Raw genomic sequence first — 23,384 nt, forward strand, 5'->3', positions numbered from 1 at the left:
TGACTTCACTTGGGGCTTCCTGTGTTGTTTGGATTTAAGCGGCTGTTGCTCGGTCGCGAAGTCGGGCCCGCTGCATCCCAGCAGATCCGTGATGGTTCTAACCAGTGCCGTCACCCATGGAAGACACACAAGTACGGCGCCATTGCAGGGTGGTGCCGCCTTGGGGCTCATATTGGCGCCTGGAAAGCGGGACTGGCAACTGGCAAGTGCTGACATCAACCCACTTGGGCTTTGAATTGGGGGTTTTATTTTCGTGATGATCAGCATGCCCACTGGGGAAAGGATAATTCCACACTACAACGACCAGAAGGCCGTGGGAGGGCCACGCCCATGAAGGTGGGTTGTTTAAAGATCAGACAGGTGTGGGATTAACTTTGCTGATCTTCTCGAGTCCACGCCACTGAGGAAGGGATGAACACTCTTGAAACGCGTCTGGCGTTACATGGACTTTGATGCTGTTCCTTGTCCGCTGCCAGCATGCAAGCCGCCAATAAAAATCTTTGAGCAAAGCTTCGTGTCTGAGGCCTGACTTCACTTGGGGCTTCCTGTGTTGTTTGGAGATATATATATATATATATATATATTTTTTTTTTTTCTTCAACGAAATGTCACTCACAACAACCTCCAGCTGACAGGGACTGGCGAAGAAGGAGACGGACCACCAGGATTTGGTGAGATGGTATTGACTCAACCCAGGTTACAGCAGTGACGCGTTTCGAGCCCTAGAGCCCTTGTTCACACACATCAAGAAATAAAATGTAAAATTGAAATCTTTAAGAAGTTCTTTAAATGACTGGAGGGTAAAAATTAAGTCATAGTAGAATTGCCTAAATGTAAAAAATAAATTGGTATCCTCAGATTGATCTGTGGGAGCAGCGCAAGGGCAAGCAGAATATAGAATGGACGATGAGTGGCTTTAGCTGAATGTTGAATAGCTCTAACCTTTCCATTAAAATGTAAATTTTTTTGCTTCAAATTTGTATTCATTTATGTATTAGTATAACGAATGCTTGTTTCTGTATTTTGTGTGTTGTTGTTGTACGGTTCAGATCAGCAAATTCTTAGGCCAGGGTCCCCTGTTTCCAGTAATGAATCAGTGGAGTGGAAGTCCTTGAATTCCAACCTTGAATTAGTACGGGTCCCTGGGTTCCAATAATGATTATGTGGAGGGTCCACAGAAGTTTAAAGGTTGTTTTTTATGCCTCTGCATGCACATAACATTAATTATTTCCTCTCTATTCCTGTTGTAGAGTGTGCGCTTAACCCTGCTGCGGTTTGCATTTGAGTCTCTTGGGTGGAATGTTCTGCCTTGCCAGAAGATGGTCTCTGATCTCTGCTGGCCTATGCTCAAGCAGGTATGTCAAGTGGTTATGAACAACATTTGGTGTGGCAATGGAATGAAGAAAATAGAAATGAGGGATGGGCACTGTTAATGGGGAGCAGTGTGAAATGTGTTATGTGTGTCGTGCAAAGCATTGCCTTATATTAAAACAAGTATTGCAGAGCCCTGTGACACCTATTGGCTTTGCCAATGCTTGTATAACAATCTCAGATTTCTGATGTGTGTACTCTTGCAGGCTCTGTGGCGATCTTAGACAGATATTCCATATTGCAAACGAAAAGCAATTCCAAGATGGCCACGATGCATGCATGGGCACCATAATAGCTGTCTAGTAATTAATTTTTTGATTTAAGAAAATCATCCTAACGTGGCTACTTTGCATGTATGCTCTCACACAATAGGCATCAATGAGAAGCCAGGAAGGAGAGGAAGCGGGATGTAAGTTTATATTAAAAACAATATATTTCTCAAGCACAGCACAAGCGTAGATTGACAAGAAAGCCGTTGAATCATGATCAAAGGGAAAACATAAGCCCCCACTCTGTCTTTATTGGTTACAAAAGTGCCGACAGGATCTGAAAATATGTCCAGGAGATCATATTTCACAAATTACTCTTCTACATCACAACAAAGTCATAACCTGAAAAAACTAGGTATCTTGATAATGGTTGCCAGTTGGAGCTCACATAATGAAGAAATTGGTATTTTGAACAATGGTTCTCTCTCATTTCAGAGAAGTTGTAGGTGGTTAGGAGCGTTAATGCAAGTGGGAGAAGTTCCTGTAAGAAAGAAGGCGGTAGTGTATGCGCCCTCATATCTGGAAATATCTCCCTTAATCTTCATAAAGGGGTATCAAGCTGGCCCACGCTGCAGAGCAGAAACAGCGATGCCTCATGCACGAAACATGTAGGACATATCCAGCACTGGTTGTGTTCGTATTTGATGGCACAATCTTTAAAACTGTTAGTAATGAGGCTTTGGAGTACTGTATATCTCATTAAATATTGGAGTCACTGGTTCAACTAGAGGATGCAAACAAATGTAGTTATCCAAGAAAAGTGACCAGTTGGATTTTTAAAGTCACTATCCATTTCTCTGACCTCTGATATTTACTATTTGGAAACATATTTATTGGCATTTAACTATGACATCACTCAAGGGTGGACAGTGATCGTTACTAAGGCAGCCGCAGTTTAGGTTTCACAAGGGCTCAACGAACATGCATAATATAAGCAATAGACCAACATCTAAGCAACAATTATGTATACATTAATTATCTCAACCAACATCACAACTCAAAATTGATAATAGTACATTTTGAAGTATAAAAGTATGCAATGTACAACTTATCACGGGTGAGTCAAATAGTCTAGGATACCATGACCTCCAGCAAAGGGAGGGAGAAAGAATAAGAAACAAAATGTAAAACATCAAACTGTTTTAAACCCCGTGCATGTACTTCTCAAACCTAGTAAGTCAGAGGAGGTGCAGACAAGCAAGAGGAAGGGAAGAAGGATATAGCTTATTTGCCCATCCCCATCCCACACTCGGGAGGTTCCTCCATAGCAGAAGTATCATATTGAGGTATAGGGGACACAAGTGGAAGGTGTAGCATTGACCATTGCGTCACTGAGGTGTAATGTGTCTCCAAAAGTCCCAGCCCTAATTCAGATCAATGTCTACCCTCCTCCCCCATTGTGGCTCCCAGGGTCGTATGGCTGTCCTTACTAGATCAGCTTTCCGAGTCATTGGACTTCTCAGCGAGATCTCCTTCTGGATGTTCCCACGTGTCCGAGAGTTCAGTTCACAACCCTGCTATTGGACACATCCGGACCCCCTGAGCTTTCTCCTGAAGCAGTGCCTTTTCCTAATCCCCGGCCTACTGGGTAACATCTTTCACCCAAGTTCCCATCACTGGTCCCATCCTGGACTTCCAGGCCATTGCAATTCACCTCTTGGCTAGCACAAGGGCGAGGCACAGAAATCTGGTGCCCACCTTGCTTTTACAACCTAAAATGGTGTCAAATGCATCCTTAACAGTATCCCAGAAGGGGTGCAGCCCAGGGCAGTCCCAAGTCATATGTATGAAATCAGCATCAAAATTACTGCATCTGGGGCAACTGCGTGGTTTGCCACCATAAACTACCTGACGTCTGTGGGGGTCATATAGGTCATGTGGACATACTTACATTGCATGAATTTTAGTCTTGTATTCCTCCACGCTTTTTTGGGATAAGCTATGATTTTGTACCGTTCAGTCTGAAACTTCCCATTCAAGTATCTTATCTCTCCCCACCTCCGTCGCACCGCCAATAAAGGCTTCTGGGTCATTTCGGATAATAATCTGTAGAACCACGCCACTAAATTTCTAGTGGTGCTGAGAGAAACAAAAAGCTGAAGAAAGAGAAAATAAAAGCTGAAGAATTGGGTCTAGGGTTCCTTGTGGCCTCCGGCCCATAGGTCCCTAAAAGTGCAGACTAACTCCTCGTATAGGAGGAACTATCCCGGGGACAATGTGAAGTTAGTTACCAACTCTTCAAATTGAAGTAGGATACCCCGTTGGAAGCAGTCACCCGCCGGGCCTACTCTGGAGTCTATCCAGGTTGGAAGCTGTCCGGCTTTAAAAAAGGATAAAGGGTCGCCGTGGGGAGAAGCCTGTGAGAAAGTGAGTGTCTGTTGCAGTACCCCCCCACCCCCCCCCACATTTTGCCTGATACCTGATGCACTTTTCCTTGGTGTGCCCTGGGTCCCTGCCAAACAGGTACCCAGGGCCTGTGTTCCTTCCCTAAAAACTGTACAAAGCCTAAACCCAATTGGCATCTCTGGCCACATGTCAGCCCCTAGTAAATGGTACTCTAGGTACCCAGGGCATTGTGACCAGAGAAGACCCCTAAGGGCTGCAGCACTTATTGTGCCACCCTTAGGGGCCCTGTACCCTGACACACACACACTACCTTTGCAGGCTGAGTGTCCTGGTGCAGAACTAAACAAAGAGTCGACATGGCCACAAACCCAGTTCCCTGGAATACATCAGCCTTCCCTCTGAGCCCTGTGCTCCTACAGTACCCAGGGCCAATCCTGGGCACTGTATGTGCAGGGATGCCATTAAGAGTATATGGTGCTGGGAGGTTGTCATTACGAACTCCACATCACCATAGTGGCTACACTGAAGGCTGACAAATTTGATATCAAACTTCTCAGCACATTAAACCCACACTGGCATTGCCAGTGTGAGATTTAATGTACAATGCACCACAGAGGGCATCTTACAGATGCCCCCTGAAACCTAACCTACAATCCACGTCTTGTCTGACATGTTGCTGGACTCCTGGGTGGTGAGCTTCCGCTCTCCTGGGCCTGCAACAATGCACATCCTGGGACGAGGTACCAAGTCTCCTCCCACAGGATGGGCTGGGGAAGCTTCAAAGGCATTCCGCCTTTGTGAGCTTCTCCAGACCACTTGCTGTACTCAGCAACTGGCCCCCACCAGTTCTGACCCCCACTCTGGTGGGAAGACTGGCAGGAAACCCTACGTCAGAAAGGGGGGGGGGTGCCAGCCTGTGCCAACTCAGGTGGGAGAGGCGAGATCATGTACGACCCCAGGCTCCGGCCATCTTGAAGATGGGGAGCCCTGCCCAATCACAGCTAGGCTCCTACCCCCCTCCCACAGGAGAGGAGCAGGCTAGGGGGTGTATCCACCCCAGGACAGGGACCCATTGGTCCCTGCCCTTGCCCTACCGGTAACGCCCCTATATTTAGTATTTAGGGGCACCCTGAACCTTCTTCCACAGATCCAGATTCCGAAACAAGAAATAAGAACAAGAAACAAGAAGATCTGCCGTGCAGCTGCTAAGAAGAGGAAGACACCAACTGATTTGGCCCCAGCCATACCGGCCTGTCGACCCTCGAAACTGCTCCTGCTAAACCCCGGCGTCTCCAATTGTCAGCAACCTCAAAACCCCCGGAGGACCTGACTGCCTTTTGACTCTGACTACCTGGGTCTCCCAGAGCAGTGGTACTGCTCAAAGCAAGTAACAAGCCCTGGCATCAGTCCGGAACCGCGAACCCTGCACACGCCTAGCCTGGCCTGTGCTGTAGTGAATCAAGACCCTGAGGACATCCCCCCGGCGATTCTGACTTGGAATCCAGTGCCCAAGGACCCTCCTCGACGACCCTGACGACGCCTGCAGCCTCAAGACAAAGGACCCCTTCGACCGCGACCAGCAGGGGGTACGATTTCCCATCCTCAAAAGACACCCCTTCACCCAGCGCCCCACGGCCCCCTGTGACCAACTCCTGGGTGCCTACCTATCCTCCAAGATCCCAACTTACCCCTCGAAGTGTTGGTCGCTCCAGAAGATCCTCTGTCCCTGAGCCTGCAGCCTTTGTTCCCTTTTCAAGATCACCATTGAATAACATTGAGCGCCCGACGGCTCAAAAGCACCCTGCACCCAGCTGCCCGAGTGCCTCTGGCAGTGCAACCTTTGTCCTATACTACTTCCCCATTTGCCCTGAGCAAGTGACCAGGAGCCCAGCTCCCACAGCCGCGTGGTCTGCTAGCCAGCTGCCACTAACCGAAGGCCCCCTGCCTCTCATTGGATAACATTGGGCCTAACTACCTCTGCTCCCTGCTGCCCCTGTGCCCCTGAGGTTGTACCAACTGTACCTACCTGACCCTGGGGGACCCCTGAGTCTGTGCCCAGAACCTTAACTTCACCAGTCGAGTACTCACCTGAAAACCGATGACTCGCTTTCCTGCCATAGGATAACATTGACTGGTTTGACTCGAAAAATCTTGTGTGAAGTTTTGAAACTTTAAAATATTCATCTAAAATCAGCTGAATACCAAATTTCGAATTACTCACCTGTGATCAGGATAGAAGCCAGTACTGTATCTTGTAGCCCAGTACTGAACCGCAAAGGTAATCACAACCGTGTTTGCTAGTAATCTAAATTTCTGCCATTGGAAACCATTGACTGTTTTTCTGTGAAATTTCTTTTAAGTGTGAAATTTTGAAATGTTAAAATATTCATCTAAAATCAGCCGAAAATCGAAATCTGAAGTACTCACCTGTAATCAGGAGAGAAGCCAGTGCTGTATCTTTTAGCCCAGTACTGAAAGCAAAAGTAATCACAACCGTGTTTGCTAGTAATCTAAATTTCTGCAATAGGAAACCATTGACTGTTTTCTGTGAAATTTGTTCTGTCTACTTTGGAAAATTACAAATATTTCCTTAAAAATCGTACCAACTACTAAAACATAACTACTTACCTGTCTTAGGTAGAGAACCCGGTGCTGAACCTAGGAATTCAATACTGTATTACAAAAGTGACGAGAACCTACTTTACCTGTGCTTTGAATTTCCCTTTATTGGATAACATTGCTGGTTTTTCACTGAAAAGTTTCTGTGTGTCAACTTTTAAAACACCTTTATATCCTTTAAAAATAATTGTAATAACTAAAACGTTTTTACTAAACTGTTTTCAGCTTAGACCCCAGGACTGAATCTAGGATCCAGTCCTGAAGTTACAAAAGTAATCTGTAAAGTAATCAGCTGCTTTGATGTAGAAAACCCCACTGAGCTCAATGTTAAACTGTGTTTAGAATTGTGTTGCCTACTGCAACCATTGTACCTATTGTGGTTACAAAGTTTATTGCTTCTTTGCAAAGTAATTACATGAGAGTACTCCTATTGAGAAAAGTATATTTTGATACCTGTTGGTTCTAAAAATAAAACAACTATATCTTTGGATATAAAAACAATTGGCATAGAGTTCAGTTCTTGAGTGTGTGAAACCTTTTGCTGACTGAGTGTGTTCAACAAATGCTTTACACTGTCCTCTGGTACTGCCTTACTGCTCGACCAAGCTACCACTTCAGAGAGTAAGGTCAGACCTGACTTTATCCTCTGTTATACCTCTGGGGATTGTGGACTCTATACACACTGTACCTTACTTTGGTCCAGTACATATAGAGCCACTTTCTCACAAAGTCCACCAGTGGCGGTGCCGATGCATAAAGCATCACTCCCGTAGTCTGCGTCACACAGCGTTTCCAGCATTGTAGGGCCACCGTCAACAAGACTCGGCGTGGAAACCCAGCTGTCGGGCAGAGCAGCCGAGCCAGCAAGGCACCTCAGTGTTCCAATGATCCCACCAGACCTAATTCCTCCTGGTGTGACCCATCAAGCCAGTGTGTGATCCACTGGCGCTGGGAGGCCAGAAAATACAGCGCAAAATTTGGAGCTCCAAGGCCCCCATCGTCCACCGGATGATGGAGGATCTCCAGGGAAACCCCATATAAGGTCTCACAGGAGGGTGTTCAATTGTTGAAACCATGGAACCTGGACCTTGATCGGAAGATAATAAAGAAATAAAGTAATCTCATCAGCATTTCTATTTTGGATAATATAATTATGGCCATTATTGGCAGCTCTGACCTCTGTTACTTACTCCAGTATTGGAGCTTTCATAGATTCACATGCTGAAATGTAGTTCCTATATCCCTAATGGGCTCTGCGCATTGGAATAATATACACTATAGTTGTGACATAGGACTGAGGACAGTATGTCTCTAACAACTACATTAAACTTAATTACTTGTGTGTGCCAGCTAACTCGGAGTTCACTTGAAACTTTCTCGAATGAACAAGAAGGGATTCGTTTCTGACAACCGCATGAACATGACAACTTGTTTCCTTTAGAGTCGGAACAATATCTTCAGAGTTGTGGAAACAATAGATAACCATTTCAATCAGTCAATCGTGCATGCTTTGTTTCTTCAGAGTTACATAGAAATAGATAGATGGGGCGTTTCAATAAAAAGGGTTTAATGAACAGTCTTATTTCTCATGCAAGAGATATGAACAGTTACAATCGTAAGATAGAATGCGAAGTATATTGCGTACAGCGTTAACAGTAATATAAAATAATACTGTAATAGCATGGTCTGTAGCTATGACATATATAAAAATACATACATAAATAACACAGACTAAAATACTCAATTGGTGCTTCTAAAATAAGCCTACCCCAGTGTACCTAACCTAAGTCTAGTAGGAGGGAAGGAGTAGGTGCTGTTTTAGTTATAGTTTAGTTTAGTTGTGCCAAGAATTGCCAAAGGTTTCTCTAGGTTCTAATCAGCTCCATAACTTAGATTGAGAGAGGTTGTTATCTCTTTCCCGGGACTAGATCTCTAACACCCCTCAAGGGGAGTCAGAAACACTAGAGCTGAATTCTCGGCGAGGAGGATGACAGCATCTGGTCAGCGCGTCAGTTGGGGAGTTGACTTCCTTCGGGACTTGCTGTGGCGAGCCACGTCATGCAAGTAGGTAGCCAAACCGCACCGCACTCTGCCTTGCCATAGCAAGTGAAGGTATATTTATACCTTGAAGGTGTTTAGGAATGCCAGTATTGACGTAAAAGTCGGGCATAAGAACATCATGAATGAACCCCTAAGGATTGTAATGGTCCGTTCTGTGTGCTTGTCGACGGTGTTTTGACCCTTCTGTGAATGGTGGGTACGGCTGTAGCAAGGCATCGGAAGAGCCCCTTGACCTCCATATTTAAGAGCAAGCCTTCCTCACTGTGAGAACCGGGCTGGGTCCTCAAGAGAATTCTTTTCTTTTCACTTTCCACTGAAGCACTTCACGCTCACATAGGCGGCGCCCTTTTAATAATCCAGATGTCCATACTTCGTTAGTCCTGAGGAGACCAACCATTCACAGAAGGGTCGAAACGCCGTCGACAAGCACACATTACCCAGCTAGTATCACTGTATATCTAGGCTGTTGAAAAAGTGTATTTGAATGGTCGCTTCTTACAATTTATGGAAACCCTTTACCAAATTTTTCACTGTGTACAGTCACTTTTTGGTTCCAATTTTCACTTGGGGACACTATGCACAAAATGTTGCGCTTTTTGAATTTAAAAAAGTGTTTATACTATTTTCTGTGCTTTTTTATAAAAAACTATATAGAGCAAACTGTGTAGAAAGTTATTTTTGCCTTCTGATATTACCAAGTCCTTTGTATGTTTATTGCTATTGTGCGCACTCATTGCTTAAATCATTTTCCTATTATCCACTGGAACCACTGTTTTCTCATATATAACTAGTACCCTGGTTCCGTTGTAAGTAGGGTTCCCCAGTCTTTTGCTTTGAGGTAGCATATGCAGACTCTGCAGTGGAACCTGAAGTCTCTGTGAGCCCACCTCCAGTAGACCTGGCGGAGCCCATTCAGGTTTTGGTCGGGACTGCATAAGACCGGCACTGGTGGCTCACCTAGAATTGGACCGCCAGAAGACCCTTCTCCCAGTCCCACCCAACGCTTACAGTGGTGATGGATGCGTAATTGCTGGGATGGTGAGACCACCTTGGACAGGTGGAGATCAGCAGACTGTGGTCTCTGTCAGAGATCTGTCCTCACATCAACCTGTTGGATTTGCAGGCCAATCGCCTGGCTGAAAGCCTTTCTACCATCCATAAAAGGAAGGCTAGTTCAGGTTCTGACACACTACCCCATCACCATGGGGTACTGCAATAAGTAGGACAGGGAAGGGGGGTCTTGTGCCAAGAGTTACTTCAAATCTGCAGCTGGCTGGATTGTCAGTGCTTTAATCTGGCAGGGGGGGACAAAGTCAGCCAGTGGTGCCTGGCGAATTATGAATGCAGCTTCAGCCCTAGGGCCTTCTTCCAGCAATAGGGAGAATTCTGTCTAGATCTGTTTGCCACCGCCAATAAATAGTGTCAAAAGATTTGCATGTTGCTTTTTGGGACAAGTTGTAGTCTGATGTGGCACTGGTAAAACTGACTTGTTTAGGATCTCTGGCCCAGTAAGGACTGGCAGTGGGCACTGTTAATGTTTATTTGTCAGCCTTTATACGTTTACCAGACCAGCCTTCCTTGTTCAAATGACCTGTTGTGATGAGGTTTCATAAAGATTTGGCACATATGTTTCCCCCCAATACTCTTTGTGATGTCACAGTGGAATCTCAATTTGGATCTCTTTTTCTTCATGTGCTCAGCTGTCCGCTACTTCTACTGACTCTGAAGACTGTGTTCCTTGTTGTGATAACGACAGCTCATCATGGTGGGGAACTCCAAACTCCCTAGGTGCAACTGCCTTCCACCACATTGTTCCAGATATAGTGGCATTGAAACCAGGGCGGCCTTTTTGCCTATAAGGTTGTGGCTGCTTTTGCTTCCTGGGAATCCATCAGTCCCCTAATGTTCTTTTCTCTGTCTCACCCCTCAAAAGAGGAGGAGGGACTCCATTTACTGGATCCGGAAGAGCTTTGAGCTTTTACATCGATTGCATCAAAGACCATTGGGTGGACAATCAGCTTTTTGTGGGACAAAGAATGGTAATGACTTGCAGAAAAGGACTTTGTCAAGAAGGACAGTCCTCGGTGGCCAAGGCGGCGAGCATGGCGGACGCAGCTTGAGTGAGCTCCGTCCTGCCTATACACTATCCGCGCCATTTATCCTGCATATCCCCGGCCTGCGGACTCTCAGACCAGACGCTTGGCTGCCGGTGGCGGAGGGGCGGCTCCGGTGGTGATTTGGACTCATTCCGTGCACATACTCCGACGCAGTGAACCGGACGAGGTGGGGCCTGCGCGACGCCCAGCAGCCGGGACCTCGAGTTTCGAGAGGCCCGGCCGGAAGTGAGGCGGCGGCGGGGTCGGTCGCGAGGCCTGTACCGGCTCCCCGGACCTACGGATCTCCGCTTGGGGCCGGAGGGCCCGAGAGATCCGCGGACATTGCGGAGTCACCCTGGAGCTGAGACACTGGCTGCGGTGAGGTGAGCCGGCGGGGGGAGGCGAGCGCCACAAAAGAGGGGGAAAGCACTCTTCGCCACAGGCCGAACCCACTCGGCAGCCGAGTCGGGCTGCGGGGGCCGGGGGTCCCCGGAGTGCTAGGGGGCTCTTGCCTTCGCCCCTGCTCCCGGGGACACCTCCTTACTAGCGGACTTACCCCCCTCTCTCCCCTCCCCCCCCCTGGTGGTGACCTACGCGACGGAGCTTGTGGAAGCCGGACAGTGGGCCTGCCCGGACTGGAGTGGGCTACTGCCGGGGGCCGAAGGCGAGCTGTGGCTGGATAGGGGTCGCCCTCTGACGGCCGGACTTCCCTCCCTGTTGGCCGGGGCTCTAGACGATCCTGTGGCGCAGGGCCTCCTTGGGGGTCTCCTATCCCTGGCCTTGCGAACTGAGATGGGGCATACCTCAGTGGCTGATGCAGAGGGGAGGTGGTGCTCTGCAGGGAGAAGACTCCACGAACAGATTCGCCGACATCCTTGGACACGTGCATACTTTTCCTCTCAGATCAAGACGCGACCGGGAGCGGCTCACGGGGGTCCCTGGCCGAGAGGGGGGCTACCAGTAGCCGGAGGATACTTGGACGCCGGGCCCGCTCCTCATCATGACGCGAGGCGGCAACAGTGGAGGTGCTACGAAGCAGGGCCCCATAGATAAGTTTACGGGATCGAGTGGTGGAGCAGGAGCGTCCGGGGGCCAGCCCGGCCCAGGCCCTGGCCCGGACAATGCGGCCCTGATGGCGGCGATCACGCAATCAAGGGACATGCTGGACGCAAAAATTGGGGCTGTTGGGGCCGATGTCACGCTACTTCGCCAGGACCTACGAAATGCAGTGGCCAGAATCACGGAAACTGAAACCAGAATCACGGAGGTGGAGGATGATGTGGTCGTTCTTAAGAAGAAGGTGGCCACTCTGGAGGGGCTACAGAAGAACATGGCACTCAGGGTCGAGGACGCGGAAGGACGGGCCAGACGAAATAACCTGCGATTCGTGGGTTTGCCGGAGGATTGCGAGAAAGGCAACATGGAGGCATTCCTGACAAAATGGCTGGAGGGGTGGCTCCCCCCGGACTCCCTCTCAAGATGCTTCATTATTGAACGGGCGCACCGTGCGCTTCTCCCGAAACCACCGTTGGGAGCTCGCCCCCGCCCGGTCATCGCCAAACTACTTAACTACCATGACCGCGACACTATCCTCCGTCAGGCGCGAGCTAAGGAACCCCTGATGTACGAGAACCACAGAGTCCTGATCTTCCCAGATTACACAAAACTGGTGCAGCAACAGCGACAATCCTTCACTGCAGCGAAGGATCGGCTACGAGAACTTAAAATCCAATACGCCCTGCTCTATCCGGCCCGCCTGCGTGTAGTGTTTCAGTCCAAGACACAGTTCTTCAACACGCCGGAGGAGGTCTTTGAATGGACAGATGAGACAGTCAGAGTGAAGGTGCATACACCCCTGAGGCGCAACTCCGAGCCCTCCTCAGCGACGAGAACCTCGAGGACTCCCAGGAGATCGCGTAGCAGAAGCAACTGGAGGGCACGCTCTCAGAAGAACCGGCCTCCCACGGATGGCGTGTCGGGAGGCGACGATGCAGCGGAGGCCCCGGCTCCGGATCCATGATGATAATTAACGACTTAAAGCTCCCTAATGGATGCCACCACATGCTTTACTGCACGACAGCGGTGTGGGACGAGCTGTGGGTCGGGGGATGCCCATAAGTGGGCGGTCATCACCCCGAGAACTAAAGTAGTTAATCGGGTTACGGGTTAGTTGAAGTTGGGTGGGTGGTTGGTGGGAATCCATTGGCATAGACGGTTGGGGGTCTCCCGTTGGGGGCTAAAGACTGTCTCTACCGCGACAGATACTTCAATGTTACTGAGGTATAGGGTGGGGGGTAGGAGGGGGTGGACAAAGTTGGGGACGTGGGGGGGATTTGGGAGTTGGTGGGGGTTCAGGGGATCAGGGGGCGGGGTGGGGGAGGGGGTTTGTGGGAGATGGGATGGTTGTTTTCGGCACAGTATATTTTATGGGCTGGTTGCTAGCACTGGAGTTTGGATGGCCCCGAGGGCTCAGGTCTTTGATCTATACACCTATTGATGGCGGGTGGTACACAGGAGACTAGTCCCACACGGACGTTGTTTCGAGTGGTGAGCTGGAACGTCCGTGGGACGCTTGACAAAATAAAGAGGGGTGCAGTACTGCGGTTAGGGAAGAGAGAAAGGGCGGATGTGCTCTTCTTACAAGAAACTCACCTTCTGGGCAATAAAACACTTAGCTTACAACGATATGGCTATCACCAAGTGTTCCACGCAGGCTTTGTGAGGGGGTCACGGGGAGTGGCGATTCTGATACATCATCGACTAGCTTACACACATGAGACGCAGTGGGTGGATGCTCAAGGAAGGTTTATATTTATTAAAGGAATGGTGGGAGATGAGCCGATGGTCTTTGGCAGTGTGTATGCCCCACCCCCGCTGCAAGAAGCACTCATTGAGAAGTTGTTTGATGTCTGGGCCGACATACCTAGTGTGATGTCTATAGTGGGCGGAGATTGGAACGATGTCATGGATGGACACAAGGATAGATATAGATCGGATGGGGGGACTATTTCACACGTTCCCACTAAATTGAATGGTATGGTGCGAGGGATGGGGTGGATTGATGCATGGCGGTATCATCATCCGCATAGCCGAGAATTTACCTACGTCTCAGCAGTGCACAAATCCTTCTCCAGACTTGATTGCTTGTTTGTTCCTAATGGCTGGATGGGGAGGGTTGCTTCTTCATCTATACTCCCGCGTGGCCTGTCGGATCACTCTCCAGTCGCAGTTGATATATTTCTTGGTAAGACACGACAGCCATTTCGGTGGCGTTTGTCTACATGGCAGCTACAACAGGACGACTACAGGTCACACATGCGCGAAGCCATCTCTCTGTACTGGGACTGCAATGATCAGCCCGACATGGAAGCTATAACCCTCTGGGAAGCCTTGAAACCCGTGCTCCGGGGGGTAGACATCGCTTGGTGCGCGGCGGCACGCAAGGCCCGCAGGGGAGAGATAGAGGAGACTGCGCGGCGGGTTCGAGACCTTGAGGGAGAGAGTACTGCCGAAGGGTCTGTGGATACCGTTGAGCGGTTGTTACTGATGCAGCAGACGTACAACTCCCTCCTAATGGATGAGGCACGCCAGCTGTGGCTGGCTACACAGAGTAGGATTTATCAGTGGGGGGACAAATCCAGCTCTATGCTATACAGACTCTGTCAGGGAACTTTTCATGCGCAGACCCTGCCGGGACTTCGCGATGAGGCGGGAGAGCCTATGACGGCCCCGGTGGAACTGGCGGCCAGTTTCGCCCGATACTATGAAGCCCAGTACGCCCCGCGAGAAACTATCCCTGAGGCAGACGTGGATAAATTCCTAGCTGATCTCCCGCCACGGGCCCTCTCAGATGAGGACCGGGACCTACTAGACCACCCACTGTCCTTGGAAGAATTGACCGCGGCACTCGGGGAACTGAATACTGGTAAGGCCCCGGGGCCTAATGGGTTCCCGTGTGAATTCCTTAAGGCATTTCATGTTCAACTGGGGGCGCGATATAGACAGGCGCTGAAGGAGGCCAGAGACTGTGGTCACCTGCCGGCTGACTGGCGCCACGCCGAGATTGTAGTCTTCTGTAAACCGGGAAGGCCCCCGGAACAGCATGCGTCGTACCGACCGATTTCGCTCCTGAATGTTGAAGCGAAAATACTGGCGAAAGCCCTGGCCAATCGCCTTCTCCCGTATATTACAGACCTGGTACACCCGGATCAGGCCGGCTTTATGCCCCATAGGGCGACAAGGCACAATATCCGGCGCGCACAGATGGTGATAGAGGCGGCCAGAGCCGCCGGGATCCCGACAGCGCTTCTCCTGGCTGACATCGATAGAGCCTTCGACTCAGTCAGCTGGGTCTATCTTCGTGCGCTTCTGACCCATCTGAATTTTGGGCCTCGATTCCTCTCGTATCTGCACCTACTATACACGAACCTGACGGCCTCGGTGAGGATAGCGGGAGCGATCTCGGCCCCCTTCCCCATAGGCCGGGGCACCCGACAGGGTTGCCCCTTATCGCCATACTTATTCGCCCTGGCCATGGAGCCGCTGGCGGCATGGGTGAGAATTGACGCGCAGATGCGGGGACTTGAGTGGGTGCGGGGACCGTCTGATCGTATTGCACTGTATGCGGACGATATCCTTTTCTTCCTCACAGACATTAATAGATCTGGACCCAGAGTTCTAGAAATAATGCGAGTATTTGGGGAGGTCTCTGGCCTGCACTTAAATACACGGAAATCCACGCTGTGGGTGCTGGGAGAGCGTGGACGACTTGGGCCCTGGGCATCGACGCTACAGGAAGCAGCGGGAGGCATCAAATATCTTGGTGTATTCCTTACGGACGTTCCGGGAATAGCCTGGACCCGTAATGTGGTGCCGGTCTGGGATCGCGTACGGTCCGACATGAAGGTCTGGTCCAGGATGCCCCTAAACATATATGGCCGCTCTGCCATTTTTAAGATGGTAGCTCTCCCGCGCCTTTTATACCAACTACAAAATCATCCATGCCCAATTGTGCCGCACTGGTTTAGGCAAGTGAACTCTGCACTGAGCCAGTTTCTCTGGGCTGGTGGGGCGGTCAGAGTGGCGCTCCGCACCTGTTTCCTTTCCACGTATTGCGGGGGCCTGGCGACTTCGGACATCCTATCATACTACCAGGCTTCCCATCTTCTCATACTAAATGACTGGTGGTATGGAGACCGGGGCGACCCGGCCTATGCCCTTGAAAGATACCTGATGGACCCGGACACGCTCCATACCATCCTTTATTCGGCAGGCAAACGGAAAAAACTCCCAATGGTTACTCAAGTGGTTTTCCGAGTATGGCGTGGAGCCCTACGCCGCATGGGTTGGTGGAATGTCTTAACAAAAGAAACGCCCCTGTGGCACAATGGACGTCTACCGGAGCTCGCGGCTCTTCAGGGGTTCCGGGGCTGGGACGACATAGGCATCTCGACGCTGGGCCACGTTATGCAAGGCACGACCCTTAAATCGTTCCAGGTTCTGCGGGATGAATACGATATGCCGCAGACCCAATTTTATAAATATTTACAGTTCCGCCATGCTCTGTCCCCCTCGTTAATAGGATTGGACAAGCTGCCCGAATTTAGTCCTGTTGAAGCCAAGGTATTTATGGGGGAACTGGGGGACAAGAAAATCTCCAATATATATCAAACTCTGGTCACGCACTGCTCTGCCCCACTAGATAAGTTACGCAAGGTGTGGGAGGAAGATATTGGTGCCTTAGACGAGGATGACTGGAGGGAGGCCTTAGAGGCGCCACGAGGGGCGGCTGTTGCGGTGCGATTGAGATTTATTCAGTTTAAATATTTGCATCGTGCATACTACACCAGAGAACGGCTGTGGCGAGCTGGCCTGATTGCCTCCCCTGAGTGTCTGAGATGTGGTAGCACGGTTGGAACGTTCTTACATACAGTGTGGTCATGTGTGCGGCTGACGCGGTTCTGGTCGGGTGTGTGGGACTGCCTGTCCGAGGTGCTGGGCTGGGACCTCCCCCGCTCCCCGAAACTGGGCCTCCTTCACGTAATGGAACAGGTGGGAGGGAATATTTACAAACGCCATCTACTACTCCTGGGCCTTACAGTGGCCAAAAGAGATGTGGCTCGTGCCTGGAAAGACCCCAGGGCTCCTGTACTGGAGGTGTGGAAGAGAGGGTTGGACTTTACCATGGGGCTGGAACGTCCGGTCTTTGAAGCCAGGGGTTGCCCCCGAAAACACTTTAAAATATGGAAGCGTTGGGCTGAATATAGAGGGCTCTGGCTGGAACCGCCAGTGCAACGGGACTCCGATGTGGACCATTTACCGATTGACTCTGGGTGAAGGGGCCAACGCACTGATTGCGCCTCCAAGAACTAATGCTTTGAATCATACGAACACTGTGCCAGGGGGGGGGGGGATCCGGGAGGGGAGGGCCAGGGTGGGAATAGGGGGAGGGGAGTTGGTGGGAATCCTTTCATTCGAAAATGTTGATTGCACTGCTACTGTTTATTGATTGTCTTCTTGCTCACTAGACCCCTGATACATAGGGGACGGTGACCTGATTGTATGCTATTTCAACGAAATTAAATTTGTTCTGAAAAAAAAAGGACAGTCCACACACTGGCCAAGAAGTAGCCCTAGAAGGATTGAGGGACAATTAACAAGAGCCAAGGCTCTGACAAAGCTGTGGCACTCAGAGTGCTTGTTCTTGGCGTTTGTCAGTCTGCAACATGGGCATCAATGCGCATGTTTACAAAGCACTTCTGCCTTGCAGCCGCTCAGACCGGAAGGACATTTTAGCCATTCTATCCTGCAGTACTTTGGTCTAATCCATTCTACAGTCCCACCGGCTTGGGGTACTAGTAGAAGTATCCATCAGAACTTACTTTCTGTAACGCTATTTCTGGTGAATAATCTATCTAGCTGCCGATTCCTCACACCCCTCCCTCCTACCCATTCTGTGAAATGGTCGCTTTTTCCATCTAAAAGGTCCCAAACTAGAGAGCTTCACACAGGTACCTGTTGTTCGGCTCTGCTTTCAAGCAGAGTCAAGGAAGAAATCAATTGTCTGTTTCCTGTTTAAGACGCCAGAATGTTAATGGCGCCATTCACGAACCTTTCAACGCTCTCCCGAAGCTGGTGTAATCTATGAGCAATACTTTAAGGTCAAGAAAGTGAAACCTCCGTGGCACGCAACAAATCTTCAAACTCATTTACAGAAGCTTGTGTGCAATCAAACCCAGTTCTGATTTCAAGAAAGAAACTGCCATCAACGCACAGGGGTGACAAATATGCTGCTCCATTGTCACCTCTGGGTTGGAACAAAGCCATCGCAGAGCCACATGTGACTACCTACCGGCAATTGTGAGCAATGCTGTTTAAATCTTCCATGTCCATTCTACCTACATTCTAAAGAAGAGGAATCTAAGGTTAGATAGAGTATCCCCAGAAAGAGTGTAGCTTGTTCATCTAGCACATTGCTCAGTCTTTTAGAAATAAAACCACATTTTGAAAATTTCTAACATTCCCTTTAAAATTACTTTTTCCTTTTCAAAAATTAAAACACTCGGGGGAGGAGCTACGCGCCTGGTAAAGATGCCTGTGTAGACTCTCGGCTCTGCCGAGTCGGTCCACCGGCCCCAACATCCTGAGATCCATCCTGCCCCCTGAGCCCAGAAAACGACACCGGACGCCACGTGGGGCGTCTGGGGCTTACTCCAGGAGTCCGGGGATATCATGGACCGAAGTTGTACCCGTTCCAAATCTGGGCCTACTGAGAGCGGAAGCCGGGGTCTGGAGTGAGTGCGCCAGCCGCTCCCGAGTTCAACAACATCGAGGACCCGAAACCGGAAGTTGACGGTCAGGTCCTTCAGAGTAGCAGCTCTAAAGGCGGTGGTGACAGCGCGCGGCACTGGTGAGACTGTGAGACGCCCCCCTCCTCTGCGGAGTGACTCGGTGCTGGAGGGCTTTGAAATTGGCCTGATTATTGAGGACGGCGGGGGCCGGTGTAATACTTCCTTATCTCGGCGGAGGGTGGGAGTGGGTCGAGGTGCCGCTGGGGTCCCCCTCCCCGAGTGACCCTCTAGCGCTTCAGTGCCATTACCAGGAGTAACAATGGCATAATTAAGGGATCGCTCCAGTGACTGCCGTGATACAGCCCCCTGTGCCCGTTGGTGGGGGCGGACTCTTCGCTTGTTGGGGACCCAGTGCCAGCGCTGCCAGCCCGGAGTGAGGCAAACGGAGCAGTGGTTCTCTCGGAGCCGGAATGTAAGGTGGCCCTGAAAGGGAGAGCTGGAGGTGCAGGGGTGCCTTGAGGCAAGTGGCGGCCGTCTTGCGTTGATCGGTTGCCAGAGTGGCAGCCTCCCCCCTGGCGGGTGGCCTGCCCTGAGACTTTGCTGGGGAAGCAACTATACTTTGACCCTGGCGTGCAGGAATACCGGGAGTGGCGCAACCATATTGTTGACTGGACTGGGCATTAAACACCACATGAAATTGCGTCCAAGCTGGATGGAGAGAAGCAGTCTTCCAGGGGGCAGAGAGCCCCGAAACCAGTCCAGACTAACAAATTAGACCGTTATACTCTGCCTAAAGGCTCGCCATCCGGATCGGGGTCTCCAGTTGTTGTTTCTGGGTGCCCCCCGACCGGGGATGGGAAGTCACCCTACAGGACATCATGGGAGCTATAGACGGTGTTAAATCCTCCCTGGGGCAGCAAATGGTAACGCTGGATGCCAAATTGGACTCGGTATCTATTGAAGTAAACCTCATACAAGCGGACCTCACTAAAGTAAACAAGAAGGTCAAATCATTAGACATTAAGACTTTCAGTCTGGTTGATGATGTTGTCCAGCTCCAGCAGGATGTGCGGGTGCTCAAATCCTCTTGAGAACAAGCGGAATGCAAGCTGGATGAGTATGAAAGTAGGGCCCGGCGAAACAACATTCGCATTCTGTGGCTCCCTGAGAGGTCAGAGGGGCCTGCCTCGACCTATTTGTGGAGGATCTCGTCCTCAAACATCTCCAGTCTAAAGGTCTCAGTAATTATTTTACCGTTGAACGTGCACATAGAGTGCCCGGGGGAAGGCCGAGACCCGGGGCCCTGCCCCGCCCTTTGATCGCCAGAATATTAAACTTTCGGGACAGAGATCTCAACCTGCAGACAGCAAGGGTTGGAGGCCCCGTCCAGTTTGAGAACGCCACCCTCTCCTTTTTCCCGGATTTCACGCAGGCAGTACAAAAACAGCGTCGTCATTTTCTGGCAGTCAAAAAGAAACTAAGAGACAGAGGATTGAAATATGCTATGATGTTTCCCGCACGTTTGAGAGTGGAGGTGCACGGGAAGGTTTGGTTCTTTGACAATCTGGATGTTGTATCTGATTGGCTGGACACTCTCCCTCGGGATGAAGCGGAATCACCGGGCCGATCAGAGGAGGAGGCGGTGTTGGAACAGAAATGAGACGCCTCTAACCCCTCTAGCGTAACTTTAACTTTAAGATGTGATCGGTATTGAGTGAGAACGGACTGCAGCATGGCCTTCTGGAACTTTGAGTGTTGACATGAGTACGGGCTCGGGGGGAAATTTGTTGCATTTGGGGGTTCGGGCAGGGGTGATGCAGCGGGATCCTCTTCAAGTTTTTCTTTCTTTGAAGTGTTAGGGACGACAGGCACTCTGCAGTTTTCAGCGGGCAGTTTCGAGCCCAATGGGCAGGGCAGCGGGGTTGAGGGGATTTGGGGGGAAATGTTAATTGTCAGTGTTCTTAGATTTGTAGGTTTCATCAACATTATATATTGGTCTAATAGGCAGCATGTGGGGGGATGCGGGCGGTGCTGGGTAGACGATGGGGGGTAGTGAAATAAAAGTACTGAGTTGGAACATTAACGGGCTGGGGGACAAAATTAAACGGAGTGTTGTTCTTCAATTTCTCAAGAGGCAGGCGCCGGATGTGGTTCTGCTTCAGGAAACTCACTTAGTTGGTAACTGATGTAACGGACTACAGAGAATGTGATATAAATTGATTGCACATTCGGGGTTCACATCTGGTTCTAGAGGGGTAGGATTATTGATCCGCACGGCATTTCCACTGTCGGTTACCTCCACTTGGGAGGATGGGAAGGGTAGGTATGTCGGAGTCACTGGCTTGTGGGAGGGGTCCACATAACCTTTCTTTCCATTTATGTCCCCCCCCAGGGCTTCATGGTACGACATTAGCATATTTGGGGTCGGTCCTCCTGTCGCTCCCGGAGGGTTTCTTAATTTTGGGAGGCGACTTTAAGGCGGTCGTCTCAGGATTGATCGACAGGCATCCCCCCTCGAGAAATGGGGTGGGCGATGCGATGGCTACCCGACTTTATGGAGGCAATGGGTTTGGTTGACTGGTGGAGACTGCTGCACCCTGATCAGAAGCAATATACTTCCCATTCTGGGGCGCACAATAGTCTTTCGCGATTGGACTACTGTCTGGTCCCGGCTGCACAAGCTTCATATGTAACGAAGGTCAGTAACTTGGCCAGAGGGATTTCGGACCATTCTCCACTATGGGTCCATGTTGTCGTACACCGCGGCCCAGCAGGGCGAGGGGCCCCCTTAAACCCATGGTATTTACGTAATCCTAAAATTCGGAAAGACCTTCTTGCGAATTTAGAAGAATATTTTGTCACTAATGTCGGGTCTGTCTCTTCGGTTTCCTTATGGGAGGCTTTTAAAACTGTTGTTGGGGCGTGGCCGACAGCCGGCGAGGATGGTCGCTAGATAGAGCGACTCCCAGCCGTCTCCGACGATCCGATACCCGGATCCGTCCGCAGATCGAGATTCCCTCCTCTGTTTGAGGGAATCTCCTCCACAACCGAGTGCGCCCGCCGTGGCGAAGTGCTGGCCCGATCGGGGCATTTCGATGACCGCTGTGCCGGGGGAGAGGTGATCCACCCCTGGTCCCGCAAGATGGCGGCCGCCTCGGAGCTCCGGCGGACCCGCTAGACTGTGCCTGACGGGAGCGTCTGGGCCCGGACAGCGGGGGTTTTCCGCATCACCCTGTGCCCCTCACTAGACCTGCTGACACCCTGCGGAGACGCGGCGGACCCCCCGGAGCGGCCTTTGGAGCGGCCTCCGACCCGAGGGTAGAGCTGCGGCGCGAGTCACTTCCGGTCGGGGAGTTAGCTACGGGACTCCCCGGCTTTAAGGCCTGCCGCGAACAGACCATCACACGCTCGGCTCTCCTGTTGCTGGGGCAGACTGCACACAATCCCTGGCACCTGGTCTGGCTCTCCGGACGGGAGCGGTGTGTACCATCTGCAAGACCACGTCCCGACCCCGAGGTGGCCCCTTCATCGAGACGCACGGCTGGAGGCCCGGGGAAGGTAAGGCCGATCAGCAGACGCCCAGTGCACGACGCTTGCCTGGAGCCCCGGGATCAGACCCCGGGAGCCCTATGTCCCCCGGTTCTTGCTGGCCTTGAGCCGGGACTGCCTACCTACATTGGCCCTACCATTGCTGAGTCCGTCGGTCGCTGTGGGTGGGACTTGCGGCCCCGGGGGCGCACCGTCCCCAACTACCTGCACGACGCTCCTGCCCCTCCGCCTCGCCCGGCCCTGGACTGGCAGCTGGCCTCCATTTTTTTGCCCACCGATACCCAGAGCTGACCTTCAACGCTGGGGGGGGGGGACCCCTCCTCTCTGAGGTCTGCCTGCGGCTTGCCGACGCAGGGCCCCCAGTAGAACACAATTGCCGCGCCACGGAATCGACCTGGTCTTTTTGGGAGCAGCCTTGTGGGCCCTGCTGACTTACTGAGATCGACTCAAGCACACTACACGGATCCCTTGCTAGGGAGGTGACCACGCCCACAATTGGACGTCGCGGCCAGTGCCGGTTTGATTGGCCCCGGGGATGAGATTGAGTGTGCTCCTGACCCGCCCCGTCACCTCGGTAGAGTGTTGACCTTCACTTCCGCCATTGACTCTGGTGTGCCCTCTTGGATTTGGGACCCCACTGCCAGGTGGGAATGGCGTCCGGCAAAGGGTCGCGTGGTCCTACTCGGAGGCAGATCACTAGGAACTCCTGGGCTGCCAGAGTCGACAACAAAGACGCGGCCCTCTCGAATGACCCGAAGCTCGCTTCCCCTACCCAGGGGCCAAAGACGCTCACCCTTGAAGAGGTAATGGAGGCTATCGCCGGTGTTCGCTCCTCTCTCGAAACCCGCATTGACTCCGTGAACATAGAGGTGACCCTCCTGCGTGCTGACCTGCGTAAAATGGACACTAAAGTCAAGGATGTAGAGGTCAAGACGGCGGCTTTGATTGACGACACCTCCACTCTTCAACAGCAGTTCGCTCCGCTTCAAAAGCAACAATCAATCAATCAATCATGCCATTTGTATAGCGCACTACTCACCCGGGAGGGTCTCAAGGCGCTTGGGGGGAGGGGTATGCTACTGCTCGAACAGCCAGGTCTTGAGTTGTTTCCTGAAGGCGAGGTGAACAGAAACAGATGGGCGAGCAACTCGACGACTATGAAGGAAGGGCGAGACAAAACAACATTCGCATCTTGGGAGTTCCAGAGCTAATGGAGGCGCCCTCGGCTAACCTATTTGTGGAATTCTTGGTCACGACTCGCCTTCAGCCGAAAAACCTCTCAA

At 51.1% G+C, this 23,384-nt stretch overlaps 1 protein-coding gene across 5 annotated transcripts in view; it reads left to right on the forward strand.

Annotated features, from left to right (window-relative positions):
• LOC144762305 (exportin-5-like) overlaps positions 1-23,384 on the forward strand; it is a 2,106,094-nt gene that overhangs the window by 1,953,694 nt on the left and 129,016 nt on the right. For all 5 annotated transcript variants that reach the window (XM_078647454.1, XM_078647456.1, XM_078647455.1 and 2 more), the window contains one exon: positions 1,251-1,355. In XM_078647454.1, coding sequence (XP_078503580.1) covers positions 1,251-1,355 — 105 coding nt within the window. The remainder of the gene's footprint in view (positions 1-1,250; positions 1,356-23,384) is intronic.

The sequence above is a fragment of the Lissotriton helveticus genome, chromosome 6 (genome assembly GCF_964261635.1).
Source record: "Lissotriton helveticus chromosome 6, aLisHel1.1, whole genome shotgun sequence".
Taxonomy (NCBI): Eukaryota; Metazoa; Chordata; class Amphibia; order Caudata; family Salamandridae; genus Lissotriton; species Lissotriton helveticus.